Source organism: Rhinichthys klamathensis, unplaced genomic scaffold, assembly GCF_029890125.1.
Source record: "Rhinichthys klamathensis goyatoka isolate OS25496 unplaced genomic scaffold, OSU_Roscu_1.1 h1tg000109l_1, whole genome shotgun sequence".
Taxonomy (NCBI): Eukaryota; Metazoa; Chordata; class Actinopteri; order Cypriniformes; family Leuciscidae; genus Rhinichthys; species Rhinichthys klamathensis.
In genome coordinates, this window is record NW_026606647.1 from 2,548,124 (window position 1) to 2,572,924 (window position 24,801).

Sequence of the window (24,801 nt, forward strand, 5' to 3'; positions counted from 1 at the left end):
AATTCTGACCACAACTGTATGTTGACATTGAGTTTGTTTATGGTGATCACACAGACTTGTGAAATAAAAGCTCTTATTATTCTTATTATTCAGAAATGGATTCATAAGATTCATTTCAAGGTGCAACTGAAATTGTGAAACTGCATTATTGAACCTTTCTAATCTGTCCCACAGGGTGCCCCTGGAGCAGGAGAGCCCGGCCAACCCGGATCTAAAGGGGACCAGGGCGATCGGGTAAGTTTGTCTTCATGACTTTCACTGTGAGGAAATGTTCACACCGGTATATAAACTTGTGACAACACCGGTATTGCCTAACACCTGGGGTGGTGTGGTGGGGGATTGGTTTTGAATGCGTGTTCACTTTTCCCATTCGTTTATAAATTTGAGATCACGCGTACTCTGTGTATATAGGCCTATTATTTGCGGCTCTCAAGGAGCCGCTATCAGTATGCGGGGTATCAAAATCGCTTTTGAATGCATCCTCGCTTTTTACTTCGCTTTCAAAATTCATGATCACATGTATTCAGGATCTGTTGCGCACCAAATCCTTTGCCACCATCTTGTCAGTCATCTCTCCTTACTCTCATCACGTGATAAGTGAAATCTGACTCCTGCTGCACTGTGCTGCGACTCTGCAGCTCGTACTGTATGGAGCAGACCAGATGCTTTCAGATTGTAATTGTAGTGTCAGTTGTCCAACTGAACTAAATGTTTTTTATTTTTTATAAAAAAGCAAAACGACAGTGTGGGCAGTGCCATAATTGACAAGTAATGTAATCGGTGTACGACTGAACACCGTGTAACACCGGTAACACTGACTACTGCAGCAAGCCTACACTAGATTTGCATTTGCAGATGGAAATACCAGAGCATTGAAGGCTGTAAAAGTATAGCAGTAAAGCTTCGGTTTCAGGGCTTTTGTTCTGTGGAAATGAAATGCCGAATCAACTGCTGTAGTAGGAGTCATAACATTCAACATAGTCCTAGTCTAGTTATCTAATAAACCTGACATTATATGTTACTTGACGAATTGCTTTTGTTCCTTTTGTCTTTTGTGCATGAGAATCAACACAAAGTGACTCCATATTTGCAGTGGAAGAAGACTAATCACATTTCATTATGCAAATAAATGCATGAAAAAAAAAACAATTGCGAATTGCATAATAAAATTATGAATATCGAACTGTATAGTTCTGTAACTGTATTTGAATAGTACAGTATAAAGTTTAAAGAAACCAGAAATAGATAGCACATCTACATTTCCCTCATCCTAACAATAAGAAAGAAACACACTGAATTCTTCAATAGCTGTTTATTTATTTATTCAGGGTCTCGTTGGATTGTCTGGAAAACCTGGTGCAAAGGTAAAGTGGGCCCTTAAACTGTCTCTCTCATTCCAGTGACTCCGCATTAGCCTGAATAAGCTGTCATACATTGCTCGCCCTCTTTTCTCTGTGTGACTCTAGGGCAGTCAAGGTGACTCAGGGGAGAGAGGGGAGGCAGGCAATCCTGGTTCACAGGGGCCCATGGGCCCCAGAGGGAAAGATGTGAGAGTCTACACACTTGATGATTCTACACATACATGAACACAGGCCTAAATGCTGCTTCTAACAACTTCATCTGCAAATAAAAGTCATCAACCAACATTGTTGGGGGGTTTAAGTGTGTCCGTCATATTAGGTCTTTCTGAAAGTTATTACTTTTACTATCTCTCTCTACTTTATCAGCTCTGTGACTATTCTGTTTTTTTTTTCAATGTGTTTTTAACATTTAACTCTTTCTTGTTTTTCTTCTAACATCTTTCTTTCTCAGAGAAGTAACAAGTAGTCAAGGTAATAGGTGTCTTCAGATGTTACTCCACACTCAATTAAAGATACTGTATGTGCACCTGTAGCCTCAGAAATATGGAATTGTATCGTTATTTATGAAAGTGTAATTATTTTTAATGAATAAGATGTGGGAAACTGTTCTTGTAACAGTGTGCATACATAAGATTTCATCATTTCATGAAGTCTAATCTCTTGTTTGTGTGTTTTTTTATAGGGACTAAAAGGAGACAAAGGAGAGGATGGTATTTCAGTACGTTTAATTTTTTCCCTATTTCTTTTCTCTTTTCGTAAGTATGTTTGTGTTTATTGTATGTAATGTTTCTCTTGTCTTTCAGGGAGAATCAGGGTTGCCAGGTAAACCAGGGGAGAGAGGTCTAAGAGTGAGTATGCAGATTTGTTATGTGATGCTACGAATCATTGTAACTTGTATTCCAGCCACATCCTAACAGTGTTCCTTTAATATTTAAGGGAATAACAGGTCAATCAGGTCAACCTGGGCCAAAAGGAGACACGGGTGATCCGGGGGAAGATGGACGAAATGTAAGACATATGGCTGCCTAAACGTATTACATCAGAATTAAGGCTTGGTCACGCTTAACTAAATATTTGCAAACTTTCTTTTTGAACCAGAATTATTTATACTCAGTCTGGATTTTATTCCTGAATGAAAGACAATTGCACTCATTCACTTGCATTCACAAAAAGGAAAATTCTGTCATCATTTACTCACCCTCAAGTTGTTCCAAACCTGTATGAATTTCTTTCTTCTGCTGAACACAAAAGAAGATATTTTGAAGAATGTCAGTAACAAAACAGTGGTGGACCCCATTGACTTCCATAGTATGGAAAAAAGGTACTGTGGCAGTCAATGGGGTCCCATAAAATATTTGGTTATCAACATTTTTCAAAATGTCGTCTTTTGTGTTCAGCTGAAGAAAGAAATTCATACAGGTTTGGAACAACTTGAGACTGAGTAAATGATGACAGAATTTTCATTTTTGGGTGAACTATCCCTTTAATTCACAGTGCAACATTAAAGCATAAGGAATATGACTATGAATAGAATAGATAATAGATTAATAGTGAAATATGAATATTATATATAATTCCATTTTGTCCGCAAACAATTTTCGTTACATCCTTTATCTGTAGCCGCTTTATCATATAGTTCCTTGTATATAGCGACCAGTGATACTAAACTCAATGTATTCAGACCCATTACCCCAAACTAATATCTTATTGTATTATGAGATTTCTCTACAACCAGTTAAAAACATCAACCTAGCCTCCAAATAAAACAACAACAGATCACTACTGCAATATATGTAGCATTGTTGGGTTAGATTATTGGTTTCTTTGTCTGGTCATGTGATCAGAGTTTTGTTTTGCGCAGGGTACCCCAGGCCCCAACGGACCAAGAGGCCAAAAGGGCGAGCAGGTGAAAGATTAAAAACTTGAATCACAAATGTTTGGACCACCACACAAACAATGAAATTGTCATCTAACTATCTTCATTATGGGTAATTATAGGGAATACAAGGTCCCCCTGGGCCGTCTGGAGATGTGGTATGTTTTTATTATCATTATCTATTTTTACCCCCTATCTACCCCCCCCCCCCCCCCCCCCCCCCCTTCTATAAGTAGTTGTTTTTGAAATCTTTTGAATTTGTATATTCTGTTAGACATCTGGAGAGAAACAGCTGAAAGGTGACAGAGGAGAAAAGGTACAGTAAAATGTTCATAGTCTTTCAATTCTGTCTATTACACATATTCTGATTTTGTCATTGTGATACTCGTTCTAACACCAGGGAGAGGCAGGTGACCCAGGGGAGCATGGGGCTAAAGGTCAAAAGGGTGAAGGAGGAGCTTCAGGCCCTGCAGGACCAAGCGTAAGTCAGCATGGAGATCAAACAGTATGTGTTATTGAGAGTAATAGGATTTGTATCTGAAACTATTTGTTTCATTAGGGTTCTGAGGGGCAGCGTGGTCTACCAGGAGCCAGAGTAAGTACCTCTCATTTGTGCTTTTGTGCCTTTTAGCCATTTACACATTTCTTTAATCTGTTTGTGTACCTGTTTTTGTCTCTATGGCCACGTACATACTGACTGTAAATATAGTGATATACTCACAGTAGAGCTTAGGGCAGTGACAATGCATTTTACAACTGTTTTTTCTAAACATTCAGATAACTGAATTGTCATTAAATCTGTAGAACCTCACTTTATTAATTTTCACTTTAAGTAATGTGTCATTACTTTTGATAGCAGTCTTTAATATCTCATTCTACTTTCTGTTTCTTTAAGGGTGACCCAGGTGATAGGGGCAGTCCAGGAGACAAGGTAAGAGAGCCGGGTTTCTCTGTTTACTGTGGGACGTCATGCTGTCTTTAGTTTTCTGGCTACGGTGTTCATCAGGCTGTAGATTTCCAGAGGAATGAAGCGTTCGACCCTCCTGACCAAACACTCTTTTTTTGAGATCATTAACATGACCACAAGACATTAAATAGAAAACATATTTAGCACAAAACATTATTTTATTTTTAAATCATGTGTGTATGAGTGACAGGTCCTGACATCCCTGACAGGAAGTATTAATAGCCTTGTGGTTTAAGATCTCTGAATCTTAATGCAAAGGCTGCAGGTTCAGTTTTATACATGGGACACCTCATGGGTCCATTTAAATTTTGATTTAGGGAATCATGGTGTGATTACAAAACAATATTTGATGCATCAATTTTTCAGCTATGCCTTTCAGCCGCAAATCATTTAAAATAAATCATGCAGTAGACCTAGTGGTTCGCTTTGCTCTTTTCAACATATGTGGAAGTTTTGGGTTGTTTAAGGGTTCTATGTTTGGATTTGACAGGTGTGAACAGGCTGTTGTTTCTTTAGCTCCAGATGGACACAAAATATTATTTTTATGTCATGTTCGTGAAAAATGTCAAATGAGTGTGGCAAATATTTTACAACCCTTGCCTGTAATTTTTTACAGTTTACCTATTTCAATGAAAAACTAAAATTAAGTAAATAAAAATTTGTTCAGTAAAAGTATTGAAATGCATCTGGGAATGATTTTTTCCCCCAGCCCTAATTACTAAGATCATTATCTGGCTTAATCACTGTTGAGCAAAGCATTTATCCAAAAGTTGCTAAATAATGGGACAGAGCTAACAATCTTTGTATTTGTATATTATATACACTATATTTTGGGGTCGGTAAGATTTTTTAAATGTTTTTGAAAAAAGTATTTATGCTCACCAAGGCTTGAAAACAAATTCAATAATTTTTTTTACAATTTAAAATAAATAATATATTTAGATATATACATTTTGTATACGGATATGCCGTGCCGAACCAAGCTCAATTGGAAATTAACTGGAAACCTTTCGTACTGCTCTTAAAAGTCGCAGTTCTGGCTGACGGTGGAGAAGCGACTAATGTAAAAGTTTTTAATGTCACTTTGATCAGAATGCGTCATTGCTGAATAAAAGTATAAAAAAAGTCACTTTTAACAAAAAGCAAGTATCAAGTGGCATGTAACCTGCAATGGATTTTATTTCTAGATGGATAACTTGAATGTAAGTTAATTTGATTTTAAATGGATTGTAATGTCTAATCACTTTCCTCTATTACCATTATGGTCTACAAAATAAGACGCTTTCTTAAATATTTCTTCAAAGGCAGGTGTAAGCCTCTTTGCAAAATCATTCTATTTTAGAGTACAGCAATGACAATATTTTGAAAGAAAGTGCCATACAGTGGATGACAGCTAAAAAATGGCTGGCTGCACTAATCATCAGTGTAAAGTATAAATATAACTGCTTAGTCATGGATCTCTCTATACTGCAGCGGCTGTGACACACTTCATTATGTCAGGTTTTACCTCTTGGGGTTTTAAATAGCAGGTCTCACTAGTGCTGCAATTATTAGTTTTTTGGCTGTCTGCAAGACTGTTTAATCTGTGTTTACTATTTGTGCTACAGATTTGAAACAAGGCTTTGTTCCGCAGTGAGAGGACATGAGAAAACCAGATTTTACTGATGTCTCGAGAAATATTGTAAACCATGTTGCAGCTTTCTGTTTCCTGTCAGAGAGATGTATAGTAAATGAGTTTGTGTCTGACCCTTGTGACGTATACTTGTGTACCAGTACTCATCTACAGTAATTTATCCTTTTGATCTCTGTTCCTTTCATAATCATTTTGTGGGTTTTTAGGCGGGGCATCTTTGATTATTGCATTAAGGTGATGATTGCTGCTTTTGGCATGCAGATGTGTGGTGTTGTTAATGACAAAGATTGGATCTATCAGTCAACCCATTTTCATTATTATTCATTCAAGTTGGTGACAACCCAATGCTGGTTTGAAAATTTGATTTTGACAGTGATGTTTAGTGTTTGTATGCATGTATAATATGTGTGTGTCACAGCTAATTTTGATTGTTTCACGTACATGTGCGTATGCATGTGCAGGGAGAAAGAGGAGTGGCTGGATTGGATGGACGACCCGGTCAGGATGGGAAACCTAGTCTTCCTGGAGCTCCCGGATTACGGGTCAGATCGCTTCATGATCAGCCCTGCATCAGCCTAATATTCAAAGAATCCTCAATCAGTTTGAATCATTTCCTAATTGTGTTTGGTTTTGTAGGGTGACCCAGGAAAACAAGGGGATCCTGGACGAGATGTGAGTACTTCTTTTCCTCCCTATGTCAAATCTGTTTGTTTTGTATCATGATGTTGCCACTATTGGTGGCTACAAATCAGTCCAGTTTTAAGTCAGAAACTTTTGATGCTGGATAAATAAACATTAAATTGTTGTGTCCTAGGGATTGCCAGGACTAAGAGGGCCTCAGGGGCCTTCGGGACCACCTGGTCCCCCAGGAACTGATGGCACACCTGTGAGTAATATCATGGCTTAATTTGTGTAGGGAAAATCATTTACCCGTACAAATTGCCACACCGGCGCATAAGCCCGTTATCACATCAAAATAACGTTTTGTTTTATTTCAGGGTAAAGCAGGGGAGGATGGGAAACCAGGACTGCTTGGAAAAGCTGTAAGTGAAGCTGTAATCTGAATGAGAACCCAACATCTATTCAAAAACCTTTTAAAACCTTTACAGTGATAATAGGAAATTAAAGTAATAGAGATTGTTTTGGCTTTATGACAGCTCTAGAATAAAGTTATTTTCCAGCTAAAGTTAGTTTTAATTGATTCACTTCCGTCGCAATGATCATTAGTTATTAACTTAGGGGCTGCTAACACGACACCGTTTTAACAGAAAACTCTTAAGTTCTTTCTACGCATACTTTAAAAACGCGAACCTGTGAGAATGCTGATGGCGTGCACATGCGTATTAAGAGTTCATTCTATAGGTATGCGCGTTTGAATATATGTGCGCACTGCGCAGGCATGTAGTCCTTCCCTAAAAACTACTTCTCTGGCCTTAAAATTTCTAATACAGAATTTTATCGCTTCGGCGTAGCCACGTGAACCGGAATTATCCCGACAACGATTATCTGTACAGAGGTAAAGGGAAGGGAAGGAGGCCTTCACAGGGGAGGGACTATTGACACTTCAGGACTGCGTTGTCGTCGTGTCCAGGCGCAGGTCCTTCATCAGATCTGGATACGGCCTGGATACGGCGGACTGTGGTAAACCTCGGGATAAACAGAGAGACTAATATTAGCGTAGATGCCATTCTTCTTATGATGTAACGAGTACATCAGGATTTATGGGAAGTGTTCCCGGTACTGCCTGACCTAATCTATGCAGCCTAACATTGAATTATAGAAGTCTATAGTGTGTTATGTGTATGCAAGGTCAAAGAGATGTGTTTTTAGTCTAGATTTGAACTGACAAGAGTGTGTCCGCTTCCCGGACATTGTTAGGAAGACTGTTCCAAAGTTTTGGTGCTAAATAGAAAAAGGATCTACCGCCTACAGTATATCAATTTTGATATTCTGGGTATTATCAACTGGCCGGAATTTTGAGATCGCAATAGACGTGAAGGACTATAATGCGTTAAGAGCTTGCTCAAATACTGGGGAGCTAAACCATTTAGTGCTTTGTAAGTATATGCATGTACCATATTCTAAGCCCCTTAACTGTTGATATTTTCAACAATCCCATTGTAATATGAGTAGAATGTATGAATTTCCAAGCTGGTAATTGGTACTTTAAATCCAGTTTTCTTTTGTTTGTTTGGTAACAATTTACAATAAGGTTAATTTATTAAACATTAGTTAATGTATTAACTAACATGAACTAATCATGAGCAATACATTTGTTACTGTTTTTGTTAATCTTTGCTAACGTTAGTTAATACAAATCCAGCTGTTCATTGTTTGTTCATATTAGTTCACAGAGCATTAACTAATGTTAACAAGATTTTAATAAAGTATTAGTAAATGTTGAAATTAACATTAACAAATGCTGAAAAAGTATTGTTCATTCTTAGTTAATGTTAACTAATGTAGTTAACTAATGAACCATATTGTAAAGTGTTACCGTTTGTTTTTTTAATCAAGTCAGCTCAATCTAGAATGCAGTACGCAAACACTCGTTCCTGTTTAGTAACCACACCACAGCCCTTGTCCTCCATAAATGAGACAATTAAACCATCCTGCTGATTATAAATCACCCTCTTAGCAGCCTAATGAGCATTCAGTGGGAGGTAACTCACCCTAATATATGCTTTATAGTTCAAATATGTAAGGAATTTCAGTCAGCCGTGTACTAATGTTCAGTTAACCTGACTCAGATAGATTGTGCCGCTGGAGCTGGGCTTACGCAAAACCCGCTTGTCCTGCAGTTTCTTCTGATTTACTGATCACAGCCCTGAACCAGCTGTGGTAATTGCGGGAGCTATATTGGGCTGGATGGCACCCGTCATATATCTGTAATACATGGCTGCGTGTCGCACGAAGCGTTTAAAAGAGAAATTACTGCTTGAATGAGCTGCACAAAATTACAAGAGTTCTCATACCAAAACAGGAAGAGCTGATTACAGGAAGTCTTGATTACAGAAATTATGAAAACGCGCCTCGCACTCATCCAGATGTCTGTGTTTAGCGCCTCGTTTTCTATCAAACTTTTTCAGGGCGAGGACGGCGTGCCAGGAGAGGATGGTCGAAAGGTAATAAAACATCTATTGTATGACTACATTGTAATTTTTGATAATTAGCCTCACTGATTAAATCTGGTTATGCTTCCTTCGCAGGGAGACAAAGGAGAGCAGGGGGCCGCTGGAAGAGACGTGAGTCTCTCTTACTTATCTTCCTGATCATCCTGTTCTCACTCTCTTCCTGCCTTTCACAACACAAGACAAGTCCATCACAGCTTATCATACTCGGCACGACATAACACTTTCAAAATGTACATTCGGACTTTTCCTACACCTGTGTAATGGAAAAGGTTATTATTACCATTTGTGGATCTCATTCTCTATGTGGCATCAAAGTGTCGCCTGATAATGTTTCATTTTGTACTCTGCTATCTCCAAGCCTGTACCTGCTGTTTTCGTCCTGTGACCACATTTCACTTTAAATGTACTCAGATTTTGTTGCTTTTCTGTTATTCAGTCCATGCCATTATGTCTCTCTGCCCTTTTTACTCGCTTTTTGCTTTTTGTCTGTCTCGCACAGCTAATTTTCCCATCAGCCCAAATCAGATTTGTTGTTAAATGGATGTTTTCAATGATAGAAACACACTCGCAAACATATACACACACTCTCACACATATTTTAAATGCGTGGATGCTCTCCTTCCTGTGCTTGATGCTGAGTGCAGTCAGTAATTATGAGTCAGCAGCCTTATGGGAGAAACTCTTCACTGATGAGTTTATTTGATGTGCAAATTTATGCCCATTAATTAAGGAATTAATTTGGATCATGGTTATTTCTCTCATCTTCTCTCTTTCTCTGTTTCTCACTCTTCCTCAGGGTCGAGATGGGATAAAAGGTGATCACGGCATTGCAGGACTTATTGGCCCGCAAGGTCCCATTGGACCCCCTGGAGTTCCTGGAAACGTCGGACCACCAGGACCTGTGCGTTTGTGTTGTGCAAATGTTTGAATATAAATAGAATACTCTGCTACTCTATTAATCCCACAAGCATTCTCTAAATTTATGGGCTGTATATGTCTATCCTTCTCTATTTCTTCCAGGTGGTCTATGTTAAAGGGGAGCCGGCAACGCCTATTCCAGGGCCCCAGGGCCCTCCAGGAACCCCTGTAAGTAACCTCTACCACTGCTGGTTCTAAAGTTGTTTTTTAGAGACTTAGTATTTTTGCACTTGAGAAAAAAGCACCGTTTATATTTCTTCTAAAACTGTGAAAATCTTGTTTAGTAATTTATTATTGCCCAAATACATATATTACATTGCAGTTTGAATTACCAGCAATATGCAGCTATGTATCCTGTCTTACATATTGTATGCATTGTTTTCTATGAATCAGGGAGTACCTGGAGTTCCCGGAGTTGCTGGAGCAAGAGTAAGTTGTGTGTGTGTGTGGTTGTGTTGTGTTGTGTTTTATGTAATTTATTTTTTTATTATTAAGTTGTCATAATTTGGCCTTTGTAGGGGGAAAGAGGTCTACCAGGCTTGAAAGGAGATGTGGTGAGTGTATTTTTACGCAAGTGTATTCTAGTGGTCACTGCTCTCAGAGCTGACACAAGGCAGTTCTCAGCATACCTGACTGTAATAATTCAACTCTTCTGACTGACAGGGTGATCCAGGAGAGGATGGCAAACCAGGAACTGTAGCAGTAAGGAAAACGCTCATGCACGCAAAGTCACACATGCATGGCTAGAAAGATGATTAATGTTGTTTTCCCCCGGTTTTGTCACAGGATGTGAAGAGAGCGTTCTCAGAATTTGGCATTGAGGTACTGAGAAATTTATCAACAAGATTGACATGTTTGTTTGTGGATGTATGTGTCACACTCTCTCCTATCATTTACATAAAATTTCCATTTTAGATCAGAGAACTAAAACTATTAGTTGATGACCGAAGCAATCTGATATCAAAGTTCAGTGAACTGGCTGAGGGAAAGAGGGGCGATAAAGGAGATGTCGGACCTAGAGGCCCTGCAGGTGCAGATGTGAGTTAAAATCGTGGATACAGTATGCAACAGAGTGATGTCTGGTATTTCAACAGTTGGAGCAGTGTTACAGGACCTTATCCGATGAAGAACATGCTAAAACTATGTTGGTGCTGTCCATGGTGCTGAAACTGAGTTCTGGTTTGAAAACATCCAGCAACTCTCCATATCTCTCCACTGTCTCATCCTCTCCTCTTCTTTTTTAAACCTTGTTCTCTCTTCTTTGCATACTGGCTTTCAGGGTGCACGAGGTGTTCCAGGTGAGCGAGGTGTGAAAGGAGAGCATGGTGAGAAAGGGCCGCCTGGCCCACAGGGTCCTCCAGGCAGGGCAATTGGAGAGAGAGGCCCAGAGGGTCCGCCAGGACAGGCAGGTGAACCCGGAAAGCCAGGAATACCAGGAGTACCAGGACGAGCCGGTGAACTTGGAGAAGCTGGCAGACATGGGGACAAGGTAAAGAGAAGAGCATTGGTATTTTGTTATTTGTAGAGAATAAAGAGCTGATTAAAGAAGACACTTGATATAAAGTTATTGTAGAAATGAGATTATGAGTTTGTCTTTGTTGCAGGGAGAGAAAGGGGAGAAAGGGGACAGAGGGCAAGGTGTAAGTACCATTGCTATTATTTATGCATTATCATGCAAGGTCCAAAATTTAATGAACATGAACCTTGATATATATATATATATATTGCTGGTGCATTTTCTTGAACAAATATATATTTTACCAGCCATGAAGTGTCCAGCGATTTTTGCTTGCATTAGATGCTTGGTGTATGTTCAAACTAGTCCTGTCAAATCGATTGTTTTTTTACATAATATATGTGTGTGTGTGTGTGTGTATATTATTATATTTACATATATTATATTTATGTGTGTGAGTGTGCGTGTGTGTGTGTCTGTGTATATACACACACACACACACACACACACACACACACACACACACACACACACACACATATATATAAATGTGTGTGTGTGTGTAAATACAGAATATACACACAGACATATATATTTAATATATATGATAATACCGTAATTCCTCAAATAAAGACCGGTATTCAAATAAACGCCGGGCCTCTGATAGTGGCCGGGGGCGTGGTCAACGCGGACAAATAAAGGCCGGTCTCAAATTAAGGCCGGGGAAAAAATAGTGTGAATAGGTACACTTTAAATGAGTGTACACTCAAAGACGGACGAGCTCAGCGCTTGTCATATATCACAACTATTCAGTGTTTTTAACCACATGTTTATTTTAGGTTTCAGACATTTAAATAGATATGATTTATAGCAAAACAATAAATTTATAGTTTGTAAAATACACAATGGTGTCTATGGAAGCAACAATAACAATCCATTCAAATATATTTGGCGACGTGTTTTATTCATATCAGATACACAGTGTAAGTAACTATAAAGTTTACTCTATTCTTCTCCCAGTTCACCGGCCACTTACTTTCATGTATTTCGGGAGAAACTGAAGAATTCACCCGCTGTAAATTAACAAATACAACAGGCATCTCCGAACTGCGGTGCCCATCTCACGTTACAGATCAAGATCATTTATAAAGGGTTTTAAACGACAAAACAAACTCACTTACACGGATTTGAGAGTCAGAATAGAAGATAGTTGATGACATGGTAAGCAAGTTTGTTAATATTTAGAAATAAAAGCGCTACATCTGTCATACAGCGCTATTTTGGCTGTGGTGAACACGTGCCAAGCATGACGCGTCACCATGGAAACTTGGCTGGCGGGCGGGCGGGGATCGCGAATTAGAAATAAAGGCCTGCCTCTAATAAAAGCCTGCTTCAAATAAAAGCCGGCTACCATCTGCAGTTCAGGTAAATAAAGGCCCCGGCCTTTATTTGAGGAATTACGGTATATATACACTATAAAAATAATTACGGTATATATACACTATAAAAAAAGACGTTCATGTTAGATGTGATTAATCGCGATTAATCGATTTGACAGCACAAGTTCAAAAACTACTTTCTTGCTTTCATATGGATTAAATCTTCTCTTTTTAGGGTCCGGCTGGATTGCCTGGCCTAGGAGGGCCTCCAGGACCAAAGGTAAAACAAAATGAAGCTCACATTTTTAGTACACTAGTGGAAGTGTACCGTGAATTGAGCATTTATGCCTGTGTTTTTCTAAGGGCGATTCTGCCACCGCTCAGAGTGGTTTGCCTGGTCCAAGGGGTCTGCCAGGCCCCCAAGGTATCAGAGGTGAGCCTGGTGCAGTAGGGCCTCCAGGATCTCTGGGAGAGCGGGTGAGGGTGGAGTTTCTGAAGTGTTTATATGTGTGGATGCTACCTTATATGTTTTTGACCTTAGTTGACAGTCTGATCTGTGATGTGTTTCTCTCTCAGGGCTACACAGGTGCTCGTGGGGAGAAAGGGGACAAAGGAGTCAGTGGAGAGAGTGGAAAAGATGGCTCCCCGGTGAGGGTACCCTTTTACTGGCCTTAACTGACAATAGAACTTCTCTCTCTTTTTATTTAATTTTACAATAAAACGGTGGTTCTGTTATCTTAGGGAAGTCAAGGAGATCCAGGAAAACAAGGACAGGATGGGAAACCGGTGAGAAACAAATTCCTATTAGCTGTGTTGCCAGTTTTTACTTATTGGAATGTATTTCAGTTGCTTTGTCTAATTAATGTTGATGTTAATTATTAGTTTTAAGGTTAATTAAGGTTAGTTATTTGAACACATCTTTAATCCTAAGTATTAAACTTTAGCATGTAACGTGTCCCACACCATTTGTAGATAGTGTGGCTTGTAGAGAACTGTGCTGTTATTTTTTTAAGCAATGAGACAATTTGTGCCTGGGGGATGATAAAACAGGCAAAAAAAAAAAAAAAAAAAACACACACAGACTGACACTAAAGGAGGGACCCAAGGCTTATCTGTGAACCAGAAAATCATAGAGATTTTGGATGGGCTTTTGTGGGACTAAGTCCAGTAAGTAACCACCAATTACCCAACCAGAATACCCTAGCAACCACCCAAGATATCACAGTAACTGCACAGAAACATCTTTTGCACTGGCAGGCACCACCTTCTGATGATGTCTTATGCATCCTTATGATTTAACAGTCATGCATATTGGTGTACTATAGTTATGACAAACCATGGTATGGTTAGATTACCAGAGAATGGTGAATTCCACAAATCTCCTTCTCTCATTTGAAGGTTTGGCAATGTTTAGTGAAATCTGCAACACTTTATAATCAGTTTGCTTTTTTCATCAGTTAAGTCAGTATGTTGTAGTGTAGTAGTCATACAGTATAAAAACATGCTGTCTCATTAATGAAATAGAGATGAAAAGAAAGAGAAGAGGAGAGTTTACGCTCTCACTCACACCTTTATTTATTCTCCTCTGGAGCAGGGTTTGAAGGGACTGGCCGGTCCACCAGGCCTACCTGTGAGTAACAGCATCCCAACATGGCAGCCTCTCTTGGGCTTGCCATGAAGGAAAGCCTGGGGATTTGCTGCGAGTACTAGGCCTTGCTGTGAGCACTAGCTGACTTCCTTTGCTTGAGGCTCCATAGATAAACCACACAGAAGTAACAAATGCAGCACTGCTTCTATACGCTAACCAATCTGTCTCCTCTTTTCCTCCACTCCTTTTGTAATCCCACTCCATTCATTCATTCATTCTAATTCCACTCATTTGTACCATCACACCTCTGCTCTCTCTACACTTCCTGTCCCTCCATTCCATCCTCCCTCTCTCTTTAGGGCTTGCCTGGGTTCCCAGGAGTGCTGGGCAGACCGGTAGGTTTTCTGTGGCTGAGATTGTAGGCTGCTTTACTAATAATGGGAAGGAGGCCGTCCTTGTCTGTGTAGTTTGTTTGTTTGTTTGTGTGTTTGTGTGTTTATTTAAGTCTGTTAGATGGCCATATATGTGTGAGTTGAAATATACATTGTCTTAAGTCTCTGTAAGCAATATAAATGTTTGTAATTTTTATACACTACCGTTCAAAAGTTGTTGTTTTTTTGGAATGAAATTAACAATTTTATTCAGCAAAAACCCATTTAATTAATGAAAAGTGACAGTAAAGACATTTATAATGTTACAAAAGATTTCTATTTCAAATGAATCCTGTTCTTTCAAACTTTCTATTCATCAAAGAATCCTGAAATTACGGTTTTCACAATAAAATTATTAAGCAGCACAACCATTTTCATCTGAAGTAATAATAATAAAAGCACCAAATCAGCAAATTAGAATAATTTCTGAAGGATCATGTGATACTGAAGACTAGAGTAATGATGCTGAAAATTCAGTTTTGCCATCACAGGAATAAATTACATTTTAAAATATATTAAAATAGAAAGGAGTTGTAATAATATTACAATTAAATTGTAATCATATTTCAATTACTGTTTTTACTGTACTTTTGATCAAATCACCAGCCTTTGTAAGCTCAAGAGACACACAAAAACATTAAGAAAATTGTGCTGGCCCTCAAAGTTGAACAGTAGTGTATGTGTATTCGATGTTTGTGCAGTCGTTGTCAGAAGTATGCAGTATGTCTGTCCATTCAGAGCTTGTCTGTGCTGTTTATCTGTGCATGTGTGTGTTTGTGTGTGTCTGTGTGCACTATATTTGTATCAGCCTGCTGTTCATACCAAATGTGTATTTTGCACAGGGGAATCCAGGAGAACCAGGAATAAGAGGACCAACTGTACGTATATTCAGTTATGTACATACCCAAATTAAAAAAATATTATTTCTAACCTTTGGTTTGGAATTTCAGGGTCCGATGGGTGGAAATGGACCCCCAGGGGCTCCTGGTGTGAAGGTAAATACTGCATTTTTTGACATAGACCCCAGAATTTCATTCATTAGCAGTAATTTCAGATCAACCATAATGTTATTTTGTCCCTATTTGTGTCTTGATTATTTGTGTATGCATGTCATTTTAGGGTGACCAAGGAGAACCAGGCATTGGAGTTCAAGTAAGTTTTCCAGCTGAATAGAGATGAACACTTTCCTTCAGGCGATTTGATACACAACAATGTGTTTTTGAAGTTACATAACTAACCCACCAGAGTTTAATACTCACTCTTCAATATTTTCTCTTCATTCTTCAAGGGCCCTCCTGGACCTCAGGGCAACAGAGGGTTACCTGGACCTGCAGGCACTCCAGGAGCCATAGTAAGATAAAAATGCAATATTGGAGTCTTTCCAACAGCTAAGAGGAGATTGACCTCTGTCTCTCCACAGAGGTCATTAGACAATCTCTGCAGCTTCAGCTTAAAGCCTCTTCACACGCTCTGTTTATCCCTCTGTGTCTTCGGTTTGCCCTTGGATTTTGGCAAAATTACAGTATTTTTCCTCTTCGCGTAGGCCTATTTCAGCAGATACCGCTTAAATATCAGTGTACTGTGTCGTTCAGTAGATCCTGTGGGTTTTGCATAGACATCTTGCTCTTATAGAATGTGGTGATTTATATTTGTCTGTGTAGGGATAAATGCAGCATTTTCTTATGTTTGCAGGGGCCACAAGGACCCCCAGGGCTTCCAGGACAAGTGGTGAGTAAATAAACATACCAGAGAAACATATATTACAGAGAATTTCATATTACGATAAATGCTCTATTACAAGCTTCCCTCTTCAACCAGTCGGCAAAATGATGAATGTGAGGCAATGCATAGTTGAGGGTCTGAGCAACAAATGACAAGAGCACTTGACTTTGGATTTGAACAATAAAATATCGGTTTAACAGTGCCATCAGAACTGCTTCTATGAGATGCGAGAAAGATTGAAACTGAACCCTCAATTCACTCTTTCGGACTGACACGCTTGGTGCAGTTGCAGGCACAATCCAATTATGATATCGTGATGCATGTATTGCATGAATGAGTATGGTATTTTGAGGTAGTTGGCAGTACCAAGACCTAGTTTATATGAAGTGACTCTGTTCTCCTGTTGTCTCACTAACACACACACACACACACACACACACACACACACACACACACACACACACACACACACACAGTGCTAGCATAAGTGAACACACCCATGCTAAAGTTGACTAAAAAGAGGAATAAAAAATCAACTTTTGGAAATTGATCTTAATGCCTTAATTAAAAAAAATAGGAAAACTCCAACCTTTAAGGACACCAATTTTCTTTGTGAATGAATAATGTATCGTAAATAAATAAATGTTCTTCCTTAAAATACAGGGTGCATAAGTCTCTTACCTAGAGATTGGCATGGTTTTATTTCAGTTAGCCTGAGAGATGATCTTATGGAAAGTACCCCATGCCAATCTCTAGGTATGGTGAAGGCTATGTGATGATGTGGGGCTATTTTATTTCCAGAGGCCAGGGGAACTTTATCAGGATGCATAGTATCCTGGATCCATGAAATAACTGGCCTTTAAAAATAAAAATCTGCCTGCCTCTATGGGAATTTAACATAGGGGTGTCCTGACTTATGCCCCCTGTATTTTAAGGAAGAACATTTATTTATTTACGATACATTATTCATTCACAAAGAAAATTGGTGACCTTAAAGTTTGGAGTTTTCCTAATTTTTTTAATTAAGGCATTAAGATCAATTTCCAAAAGATGATTTTTTTATTCTTCTTTTAAGTCAACTTTATCATGGGTGTGTTCACTTATGCTAAGCACTGTATTTACTAAGCTATCTAAATGGGGACATTCCATAGACTTCCATTGTTTTTATATACAGTTAGTTGTAAATGCTAAAACCTTCCAAAAGTTTTGTCAGGTTTAACTCACCTTTTGGTGTACATTTTTACCCAAAATATCATTATGTAGGTACACAGACACACACTCACACAGTCTATTCATACAATACATCACACATACACACAAATACTGTTTATACATTCCCTCTGAGATTTAGGGCAGGCAAAAGCCTACTTAGGGGTATTTTTATTGTGAATATCAATTATTACTCAATTGTCAAAACAATTGTTGATTACTTGATTACCAATCTAATCGAAAATGCCAGCCCTTTTGAAGATTAACCAGAAAATATCATTGCATCACAACAGTTAGTATTGTAGTGCCAATTAAAACTATTTAAAATATTTATGTGATGCATTTAGTTGCTTTCAACTTTACTTTAGTGTTTAGAATGTGTTCACATAAACATTTTTGTTTTGTTTTATTCGATTTTCTGTTCTTAAAATGCAGTGTGTATATAAATATAGATTTTTTAAAACTATTTTTATTTAACTTTTTTTTATAAACAGAGCATAACTTGCATATAATAAATAAACAAACAACCCCTGACAACTGTTGCTTGCAACAAATTTAAGGGCAAAAGTAGAAGGAAAATAAATAAAATGAATTTTCTCTTCAAAGAATTCACTATTCCATTACTTTTTCTGCAGTATTTATACATTAGCGTACACAAAAATGTATTTTATTAGTTTTTTTAGCATGTTTGTGATAAGTAAAAAAGTCCCTTGTTTGAGTAACAAGGTTATCTTTAACATGTTATCATAATGGCATACACAGGGAGAGGGGGGCAAGCCTGGGGTCCCAGGGAGAGATGGTGTTCCAGGGAAAGAGGGCCTGCCAGGATTACCTGGGAAACAAGTGAGTGATCAGATGCCCTTGACATTTACAAAAACATATGTGCAGTCATTTCATGATCTTCTGGTTCTTTCCCCCCCCATCTTTTATTTGCTTATTTCTGTTCTTCCCTACTTAACCGCTTTCTCTTTGTCTAATTATCTCTTTCTGTCACTTTCTTTCAGGGTATTGCTGGACCCATCGGCCCCCCAGGACTTAAAGGAGAGCAAGGAGACAGCGGTCCACCAGGAAAGGTGCATCCATATGTGCATCTGCATGTGTGGATTTGCACGTAATGTGTAGTTTAATTGACACTATGCTTTTAATTCCCAACCTGTTCAATTTATCTCTCTCCCTTTATTTCCACTGTGTTCTGCAGTCTGTCACCGGACCCCCTGGAATGAAGGGTGAGACGGTAAGTTGTTGCCATGGTTACAACATAGCGAGCACTATGTGAAGATCAACCCTTCTCACCTGCTTGAAAGATAATCTCATTTGCAGCAAACATAATGTTAGAGCGCCATGTACGTGAGCTCTTCAATAGAGTGTTGACAAAACCCAAATGCCAACAGAGGAGCAGCACAGTATTCAAGTAAACCTCAAACAAGTGAAGACTTTTATTTGTTCAAACCAAGCAGAGAAGCTATATTTTATTTTACTTTAATCTAATGTTTTATGACTGCTTTCGATAAAAAGCTATCCTTGATTCTGTTTTTTCATACCAACTTTGGGTATTTTTTGACAGTTTCTAACTTCCTATATGCTTTCCATCCAGTTTCATTAATGTCTTTATCATGTTTGCTGGTGTCTTTAAAACAAATCAAACACAAGAAGGTCTACAGAGTTTCATAACACAAATTAACTAACAACTAGTTAACTTGGTTAACTAGTTAACTATTAGTCTTGAACAGAATTTGAACAGAACAGAAATTGACAATGGGGCAGTACAGTGCAACAAGATAAATGTTAAATATTGCCAAGTCTTAAACATTATACATACTAACAAAAGACAAATGTGCTAACATTAATTACTAATTGTCTGCAAAGTTATATTCAGCCAGTCACGACCATGTAAATCCAGTAATTAAGCAAAATTCCAGCATGATACATGTAGGGATATCAGACTGTAGGGACCATTCTACTCACATAAATGATGTTGGTAAAAAATACAGAGTAGTTTATCTGCCTAGAACAACGCACATTGTTGTCCAGAAGAATTAATACAAAAAAGCGCCTTGCTTTCTAGACATCCATTTTAAGTGCCTTATTTTATTTTTGTTATGAGGGACAAGTCAGAATTATTTGAGTCTGATTAATATATTTAGCTGTATGTATATGTACTTTCAACATCTAAAAAAATCTGATACAGGGAGTAAACTTGTGAAAAGTTTGACCTCCTTTTTTAGCATTCTGCCATCTCTATGGCACAAATACTCGGTAATTGTGCCTTATTGTGTGTGGGTTTACTTGGGTACTGGCACTGATGTGCTCCATATATATTTACCACATTTTTTGACAATTTTAACAGGACAGGGAAGTAAACTGCTGTGGCTGTTGCACATTAAACGCCATGAGCAAAATCCATCACCTGCCTTCACTGTACAGTAGCACTTCCAGGAGCACCTAATCTGTCAAGAGAACCCATCCACAGTTTCAACTATGATGGAATCTTGATAATATCTGAAAAAATATGTACAGCATGTTCTCAGAAATGTGCAGAATGTCCTGAAAAAAACATGAATGGAATAAACATAACTCAAGCATTTGGTACAGTACCAATTCCCCTGAGGGAAGTGGATGGCTTATCTGCACTGCGGCATGACATAGATTGTAGATAATGCACCATAGATGTATTTCTGACATGAATATACCACATCATTAACTCATATCTTTTTGCTGATTGTTTAAGGGATCTCCTGGTCAGACATTGCCAGGCACTATTGGAGAAAGAGGCCTTCCTGGATTATCAGTGAGTTTCACTCGTTTTGGTCATATATGTGAGGTTCTGTCCAGCCAACTATTCATTCTGATGTTTTTATCAACATTTCAATGTTTCTGAAGTTTATGTTTTGATCTGCACACTTTTTTATGACCCATCATTTATTCTCACAGTTTTCCATCATATTCTGTCATCATTCATCATTTGTAGAACTAATTCTGAATTCATATTTCATACACGTACTAATTTCTTTTGTGTACCTATTTTGTATTTTAGGGTCCAAAAGGAGACAAGGGGCCAGCGGGGATAAAAGGAGAAAGAGTGAGTACTGTCTGATAATATTATAGAGTGCCAATCTACATTGTGTAGAAATGGAATTTAAAGTGTTATTTACTCACAGGGTGCTGTGGGTGATCCTGGAGATTCTGGGGAAAATGTGAGTACCTGCATTCACTTCAAAGGCAGAAGCAATAGCACCACCATCCATTTCATCTCCACTATAATACATGCATCCATAAAAGACTTTTTCATATTTATTTTTTAGGGAATGAGAGGCCCACAAGGGCCCAAAGGATTCAAAGGTGAGGCAGGCGTGGGGATGGCTGGGCCTCCTGGACAACTTGGACCCATCGGCTTAAAGGTCATTGATTAATTTTATTTTAGAGTTGTTATAGAACTGTTGCTAACAAACCTCAAACTCTAAGTGTTAACTTAGGCTTGTGGCTTATCCCACAAATCAACCACATGGCAATGCTTTTGCAGTCATATAGTCAACCACAGAAAATGTAAAAAACTAGTGTGTATATTGAATCGAAGGTTTTTAATCTGTTCCAGGGTGACCCTGGCTTGCCAGGTCCTCTAGGCCCTCCTGGACCACGTGGATTGGATGGGACACCAGGACTGGCAGGACAGAGAGGTGAAGCAGGTCAGCCAGGACCCCCTGGACCACAAGGAGAGAGGGTTAGTTGAGTAACTGCACATACAGAAACAAACGTGACACATATGTTTAGAGTGGCTATTACTACATAAAAAAATGTGTTAAATACCATAAACAAAATTACTTGCTGAATTTTCAGTTTATTGACTGCATCCAGTGATCACAATTCCTCTGATGCCTCTTATTGTTGTAAGGGTCTACAAGGATTTATAGGCAAAACAGGAAACCCAGGAACATCTGGAGCTGATGGACAACCAGGACCCACTGTAAGAATGTTAAAATCAAATTATGTGTATACAGGTGTTTCTTAGAGCAAGTATAACTGTGTCTATCCCTCTGTGGTATTCAGTGATGTCTTTATCTTCATATTAGGGTACTGCAGGCCTTCCAGGACTCAAGGGCGATAAGGTAATTGATGTGTTGCTTTTAAGGGTGCTATTCTTACAATTTTTTAAAGAGGCCTGGGCTGGTAATTTAAAAACTTTCGAAGCAGTCAAAAATGTAGGAGCAGTTAAAGTCATGCACAAGTATGCATGAGAAAGGGGAGCTTATCAACTAATAATAGAATTCAAAATTCATGACAAAGGAGTTTACTTGCTGATAAATCAAATGTAGGCTGCAAATAATAATAATTAAAAAATAACAACAGTAAAATTACAATACTAATACTGTATTTACGGCTGTCTTCCTTTTTTTGCTTTCAATCATTAAACCATAGAGCTTTAATTTTTGCAGAAAACTCCAGGAAGACCTAAAGCTTTTCATTTGCTGACAACAGATTTATAAATAATTCTGATTACAAGACGGTTGTCATGACATGTCATGTTGCGTTTTCAAATGCACGTCATAGGTGACCCAAACCCGCAGCACTTGCAGAGTTTTCGTAGAGCAGCATTTTCTATAAACTGAGCCTCTCTGAGCCACTGAAAATACCAGATTATGAGCTACTCACATGTAAATTAACAAAATGATGCTGTTCACTCTGAAACATGCATTGCGTCAAACTATAAATGTACATAATTAAATCACATTCTTTACGATTTTTACTCGCATTTGTCGCTTAGCTGGTGTTAATTTATTCATGAGTTCAACTGGTTCAGTCGCAACGGTGTGCCTAAACAAGCCCTGGATTGGATCTGTGTAGTGCTGCTCAATCATATATCAGTATATTTTACAATATACATAGATACATATGTAGTACATAGTTCAAAAATCTGAAATATGGTATTTTTTCCCATTTAAATCTGGAAACAACTTATGGAGTTCATCCCACCCTAAGTGCATATTGTCACTGAAGTAAAATAAAGATATACCAAATACTAAGACATTCTCAAATTTATGTTGATTATATAATTTGTAATGAAATATACAAGAATTTTCAAAAGTGGTACTATTGGACAGTTATTTAAGAGTACATTACCCCTTTACTTACTTTTCCGCCTCCACATTCAGGGTGAAATTGGAGTAGGAGTGCCAGGTCCAAGAGGAGAGCGAGGAGACCTCGGGCCTCGGGTAATGTCCATGACTAATCTAAATTTTGTTCATTTGCTTGTATGCTCATCAGATTGTGATGGTGGGTGTATCTGTCTAATTATTTTAGGGAGAAGAAGGTCGGGCTGGAACAGATGGAGAGAGAGGCCCTACTGTAAATATACTCCTTTCTGTTCACAACATTCAGCATTCGCTCATTATTTTTTACCCCACTACATCCTGTTTTCTATACATATTGATGTCAGTCAGACAGAAACAGTCAGTTTCTCTTAATGGGTGTCATTGATCTGAGCCCTCGTCTAAATGTGGAAAGGCTGATGCAGGGACAGAGGTAGCTGTATGAACACACTATTCGTCATACTTTATATTCAGGGCTGTGATGTGTTCGTCTCCCACTCGCTGCAATTTCAAAACCATTATGAGTCAAGGTCTCTTGCATCGCTACACGTCTTCTATCTACAAATGCATACAAATGTTCAAGCAAATAAGATTTCTCCTCTACTCATCTGTCTGTCCCACTGACAGGGTCCTTCTGGCAGCAAAGGGAACAGAGGAGATAAGGTGTGTATAACTTGTCGTCTGCTGCTACAATCTGTCTCAGGCTGTCCTTTACTCTGCTAAAAAAAAAAGAAAGAAAAAATAAAAACTATGTCGTAAAATACTTTAATTTACATGCAGATGTTTTATGTCATATAAACTTATAAATAATGTTAAATATGCCAATTCTTCACAGGGCGAGCAAGGTCCTTCGGGAATTAAAGGCGAAAAGGTGATTTTTTTTTTTTTAATATGCATTGATCATCCTGCTTTTTTACACAGCTCTCTGAAATACTTGATTCTGATTGGTCCAATGCAATATTTTTTAATAATAACTGCTAAACTTGGCCATTAAACTTAATTCTTCTTATATAATAAAATGATTTAAACTCAAATCAAAGTTTCATGTGCATTTTTTTTATTTGTAGCTGTATAATAAGCAGGACCATGAACAGTCAGCTCTTCATTTTTGCAAAATAAACCCCTACAAGTGTGATCAGATGTGATGATGGAGACTCTTGTACCACCCTGATAGGGTTTATTTTGCATATTAGATATACTACATTTTTCTTTTTAAATATTTAATTATATATTTCTGTATTTGATTTTGAATCTTCAAGGGAGATACTCTGCTGGTGGGGGGGCCTCCAGGAGAGAATGGAGTGAAAGGAGAAACTGTGAGTCAAAATTATTTGATGAAGCTGTGTCAGGTGTTAAACCGCTTTTGTGTCACTTTATAACAAATTGAAGGCCAATAATGAAGGTTAGGTTGCTGAAGGTCTCTTATCTTTTGAGAACATGTGCCTATGAGAACTAGTCATAAAGCATTTATGTGTGCCTGCCTCAGGATCGATTCTGGAGATTGTTAACGAGTCAGTAGGCAACAGGCTAAAGGCAGATCAATTGGGTCGATGTAAACCAATCAGTTATATTGAACACTGCTCTCCTCAGGGGGAGCGAGGACCTAAAGGTGCACAGGGTGAAAAGGGTGGAAAAGGACAGGAAGGACCACCAGGAGAACAGGTAAAAATGTATTTTTCTTATTTTTATGTACAACTACAATATAATGTTGTGATGCCTAAAATCTATTGTAGCATTTAAAAAAATTGATTTTAGACAAAATAGTATATCATTTTAAAATGGGCTATTTAGTAGTTATCAGCCTTAACATGAAAAAACAATTATCAGCTTATTGGTATCAGCCACAATTTTAATATTGGTGTATCCCAAATTAAAATGGTTCTTCTCTTTTGATTCCTTTTAAAGGTTGCGGTTTCATAACTTTTTATTTGTTTAAATGTTTCTCCTAAAATTCCTTAGGTGAAAGAAATAAAGACACAAATGAGACAAACAAATGTATGTGAATGGCTTTAGAAGGTTTTAGAAGAATCTGAGAAATGTTGA

General features: G+C 38.1%; 1 protein-coding gene across 4 annotated transcripts in view; it reads left to right on the forward strand.

Annotated features, from left to right (window-relative positions):
• The window catches only part of col7a1 (collagen, type VII, alpha 1), a 62,764-nt gene that overhangs the window by 31,387 nt on the left and 6,576 nt on the right, over positions 1 to 24,801 (forward strand). For 3 of the 4 annotated variants that reach the window (XM_056253854.1, XM_056253856.1, XM_056253857.1), the window contains exons 51-103: positions 175 to 234; positions 1,329 to 1,364; positions 1,467 to 1,547; positions 2,044 to 2,079; positions 2,165 to 2,209; positions 2,298 to 2,369; positions 3,223 to 3,267; positions 3,360 to 3,395; positions 3,512 to 3,553; positions 3,638 to 3,718; positions 3,797 to 3,832; positions 4,133 to 4,168; positions 6,299 to 6,379; positions 6,474 to 6,509; positions 6,652 to 6,723; positions 6,836 to 6,880; positions 8,927 to 8,962; positions 9,047 to 9,082; positions 9,768 to 9,872; positions 9,992 to 10,057; positions 10,283 to 10,318; positions 10,408 to 10,443; positions 10,553 to 10,591; positions 10,676 to 10,711; positions 10,805 to 10,927; positions 11,169 to 11,378; positions 11,494 to 11,529; positions 12,960 to 13,004; positions 13,088 to 13,201; positions 13,301 to 13,372; positions 13,466 to 13,510; positions 14,319 to 14,354; positions 15,586 to 15,621; positions 15,694 to 15,738; positions 15,863 to 15,895; positions 16,032 to 16,094; positions 16,436 to 16,471; positions 18,437 to 18,517; positions 18,679 to 18,747; positions 18,873 to 18,908; positions 20,403 to 20,462; positions 20,709 to 20,753; positions 20,833 to 20,868; positions 20,977 to 21,072; positions 21,267 to 21,392; positions 21,564 to 21,635; positions 21,742 to 21,777; positions 22,822 to 22,881; positions 22,970 to 23,014; positions 23,386 to 23,421; positions 23,594 to 23,629; positions 24,018 to 24,074; positions 24,349 to 24,420. In XM_056253854.1, coding sequence (XP_056109829.1) covers positions 175 to 234; positions 1,329 to 1,364; positions 1,467 to 1,547; positions 2,044 to 2,079; positions 2,165 to 2,209; positions 2,298 to 2,369; positions 3,223 to 3,267; positions 3,360 to 3,395; positions 3,512 to 3,553; positions 3,638 to 3,718; positions 3,797 to 3,832; positions 4,133 to 4,168; positions 6,299 to 6,379; positions 6,474 to 6,509; positions 6,652 to 6,723; positions 6,836 to 6,880; positions 8,927 to 8,962; positions 9,047 to 9,082; positions 9,768 to 9,872; positions 9,992 to 10,057; positions 10,283 to 10,318; positions 10,408 to 10,443; positions 10,553 to 10,591; positions 10,676 to 10,711; positions 10,805 to 10,927; positions 11,169 to 11,378; positions 11,494 to 11,529; positions 12,960 to 13,004; positions 13,088 to 13,201; positions 13,301 to 13,372; positions 13,466 to 13,510; positions 14,319 to 14,354; positions 15,586 to 15,621; positions 15,694 to 15,738; positions 15,863 to 15,895; positions 16,032 to 16,094; positions 16,436 to 16,471; positions 18,437 to 18,517; positions 18,679 to 18,747; positions 18,873 to 18,908; positions 20,403 to 20,462; positions 20,709 to 20,753; positions 20,833 to 20,868; positions 20,977 to 21,072; positions 21,267 to 21,392; positions 21,564 to 21,635; positions 21,742 to 21,777; positions 22,822 to 22,881; positions 22,970 to 23,014; positions 23,386 to 23,421; positions 23,594 to 23,629; positions 24,018 to 24,074; positions 24,349 to 24,420 — 3,087 coding nt within the window. Of the gene's footprint in view, positions 1 to 174; positions 235 to 1,328; positions 1,365 to 1,466; positions 1,548 to 2,043; positions 2,080 to 2,164; positions 2,210 to 2,297; positions 2,370 to 3,222; positions 3,268 to 3,359; positions 3,396 to 3,511; positions 3,554 to 3,637; positions 3,719 to 3,796; positions 3,833 to 4,132; positions 4,169 to 6,298; positions 6,380 to 6,473; positions 6,510 to 6,651; positions 6,724 to 6,835; positions 6,881 to 8,926; positions 8,963 to 9,046; positions 9,083 to 9,767; positions 9,873 to 9,991; positions 10,058 to 10,282; positions 10,319 to 10,407; positions 10,444 to 10,552; positions 10,592 to 10,675; positions 10,712 to 10,804; positions 10,928 to 11,168; positions 11,379 to 11,493; positions 11,530 to 12,959; positions 13,005 to 13,087; positions 13,202 to 13,300; positions 13,373 to 13,465; positions 13,511 to 14,318; positions 14,355 to 14,671; positions 14,708 to 15,585; positions 15,622 to 15,693; positions 15,739 to 15,862; positions 15,896 to 16,031; positions 16,095 to 16,435; positions 16,472 to 18,436; positions 18,518 to 18,678; positions 18,748 to 18,872; positions 18,909 to 20,402; positions 20,463 to 20,708; positions 20,754 to 20,832; positions 20,869 to 20,976; positions 21,073 to 21,266; positions 21,393 to 21,563; positions 21,636 to 21,741; positions 21,778 to 22,821; positions 22,882 to 22,969; positions 23,015 to 23,385; positions 23,422 to 23,593; positions 23,630 to 24,017; positions 24,075 to 24,348; positions 24,421 to 24,801 lie in introns of all 4 variants that reach the window. The other variant, XM_056253855.1, reaches the window with a different exon arrangement.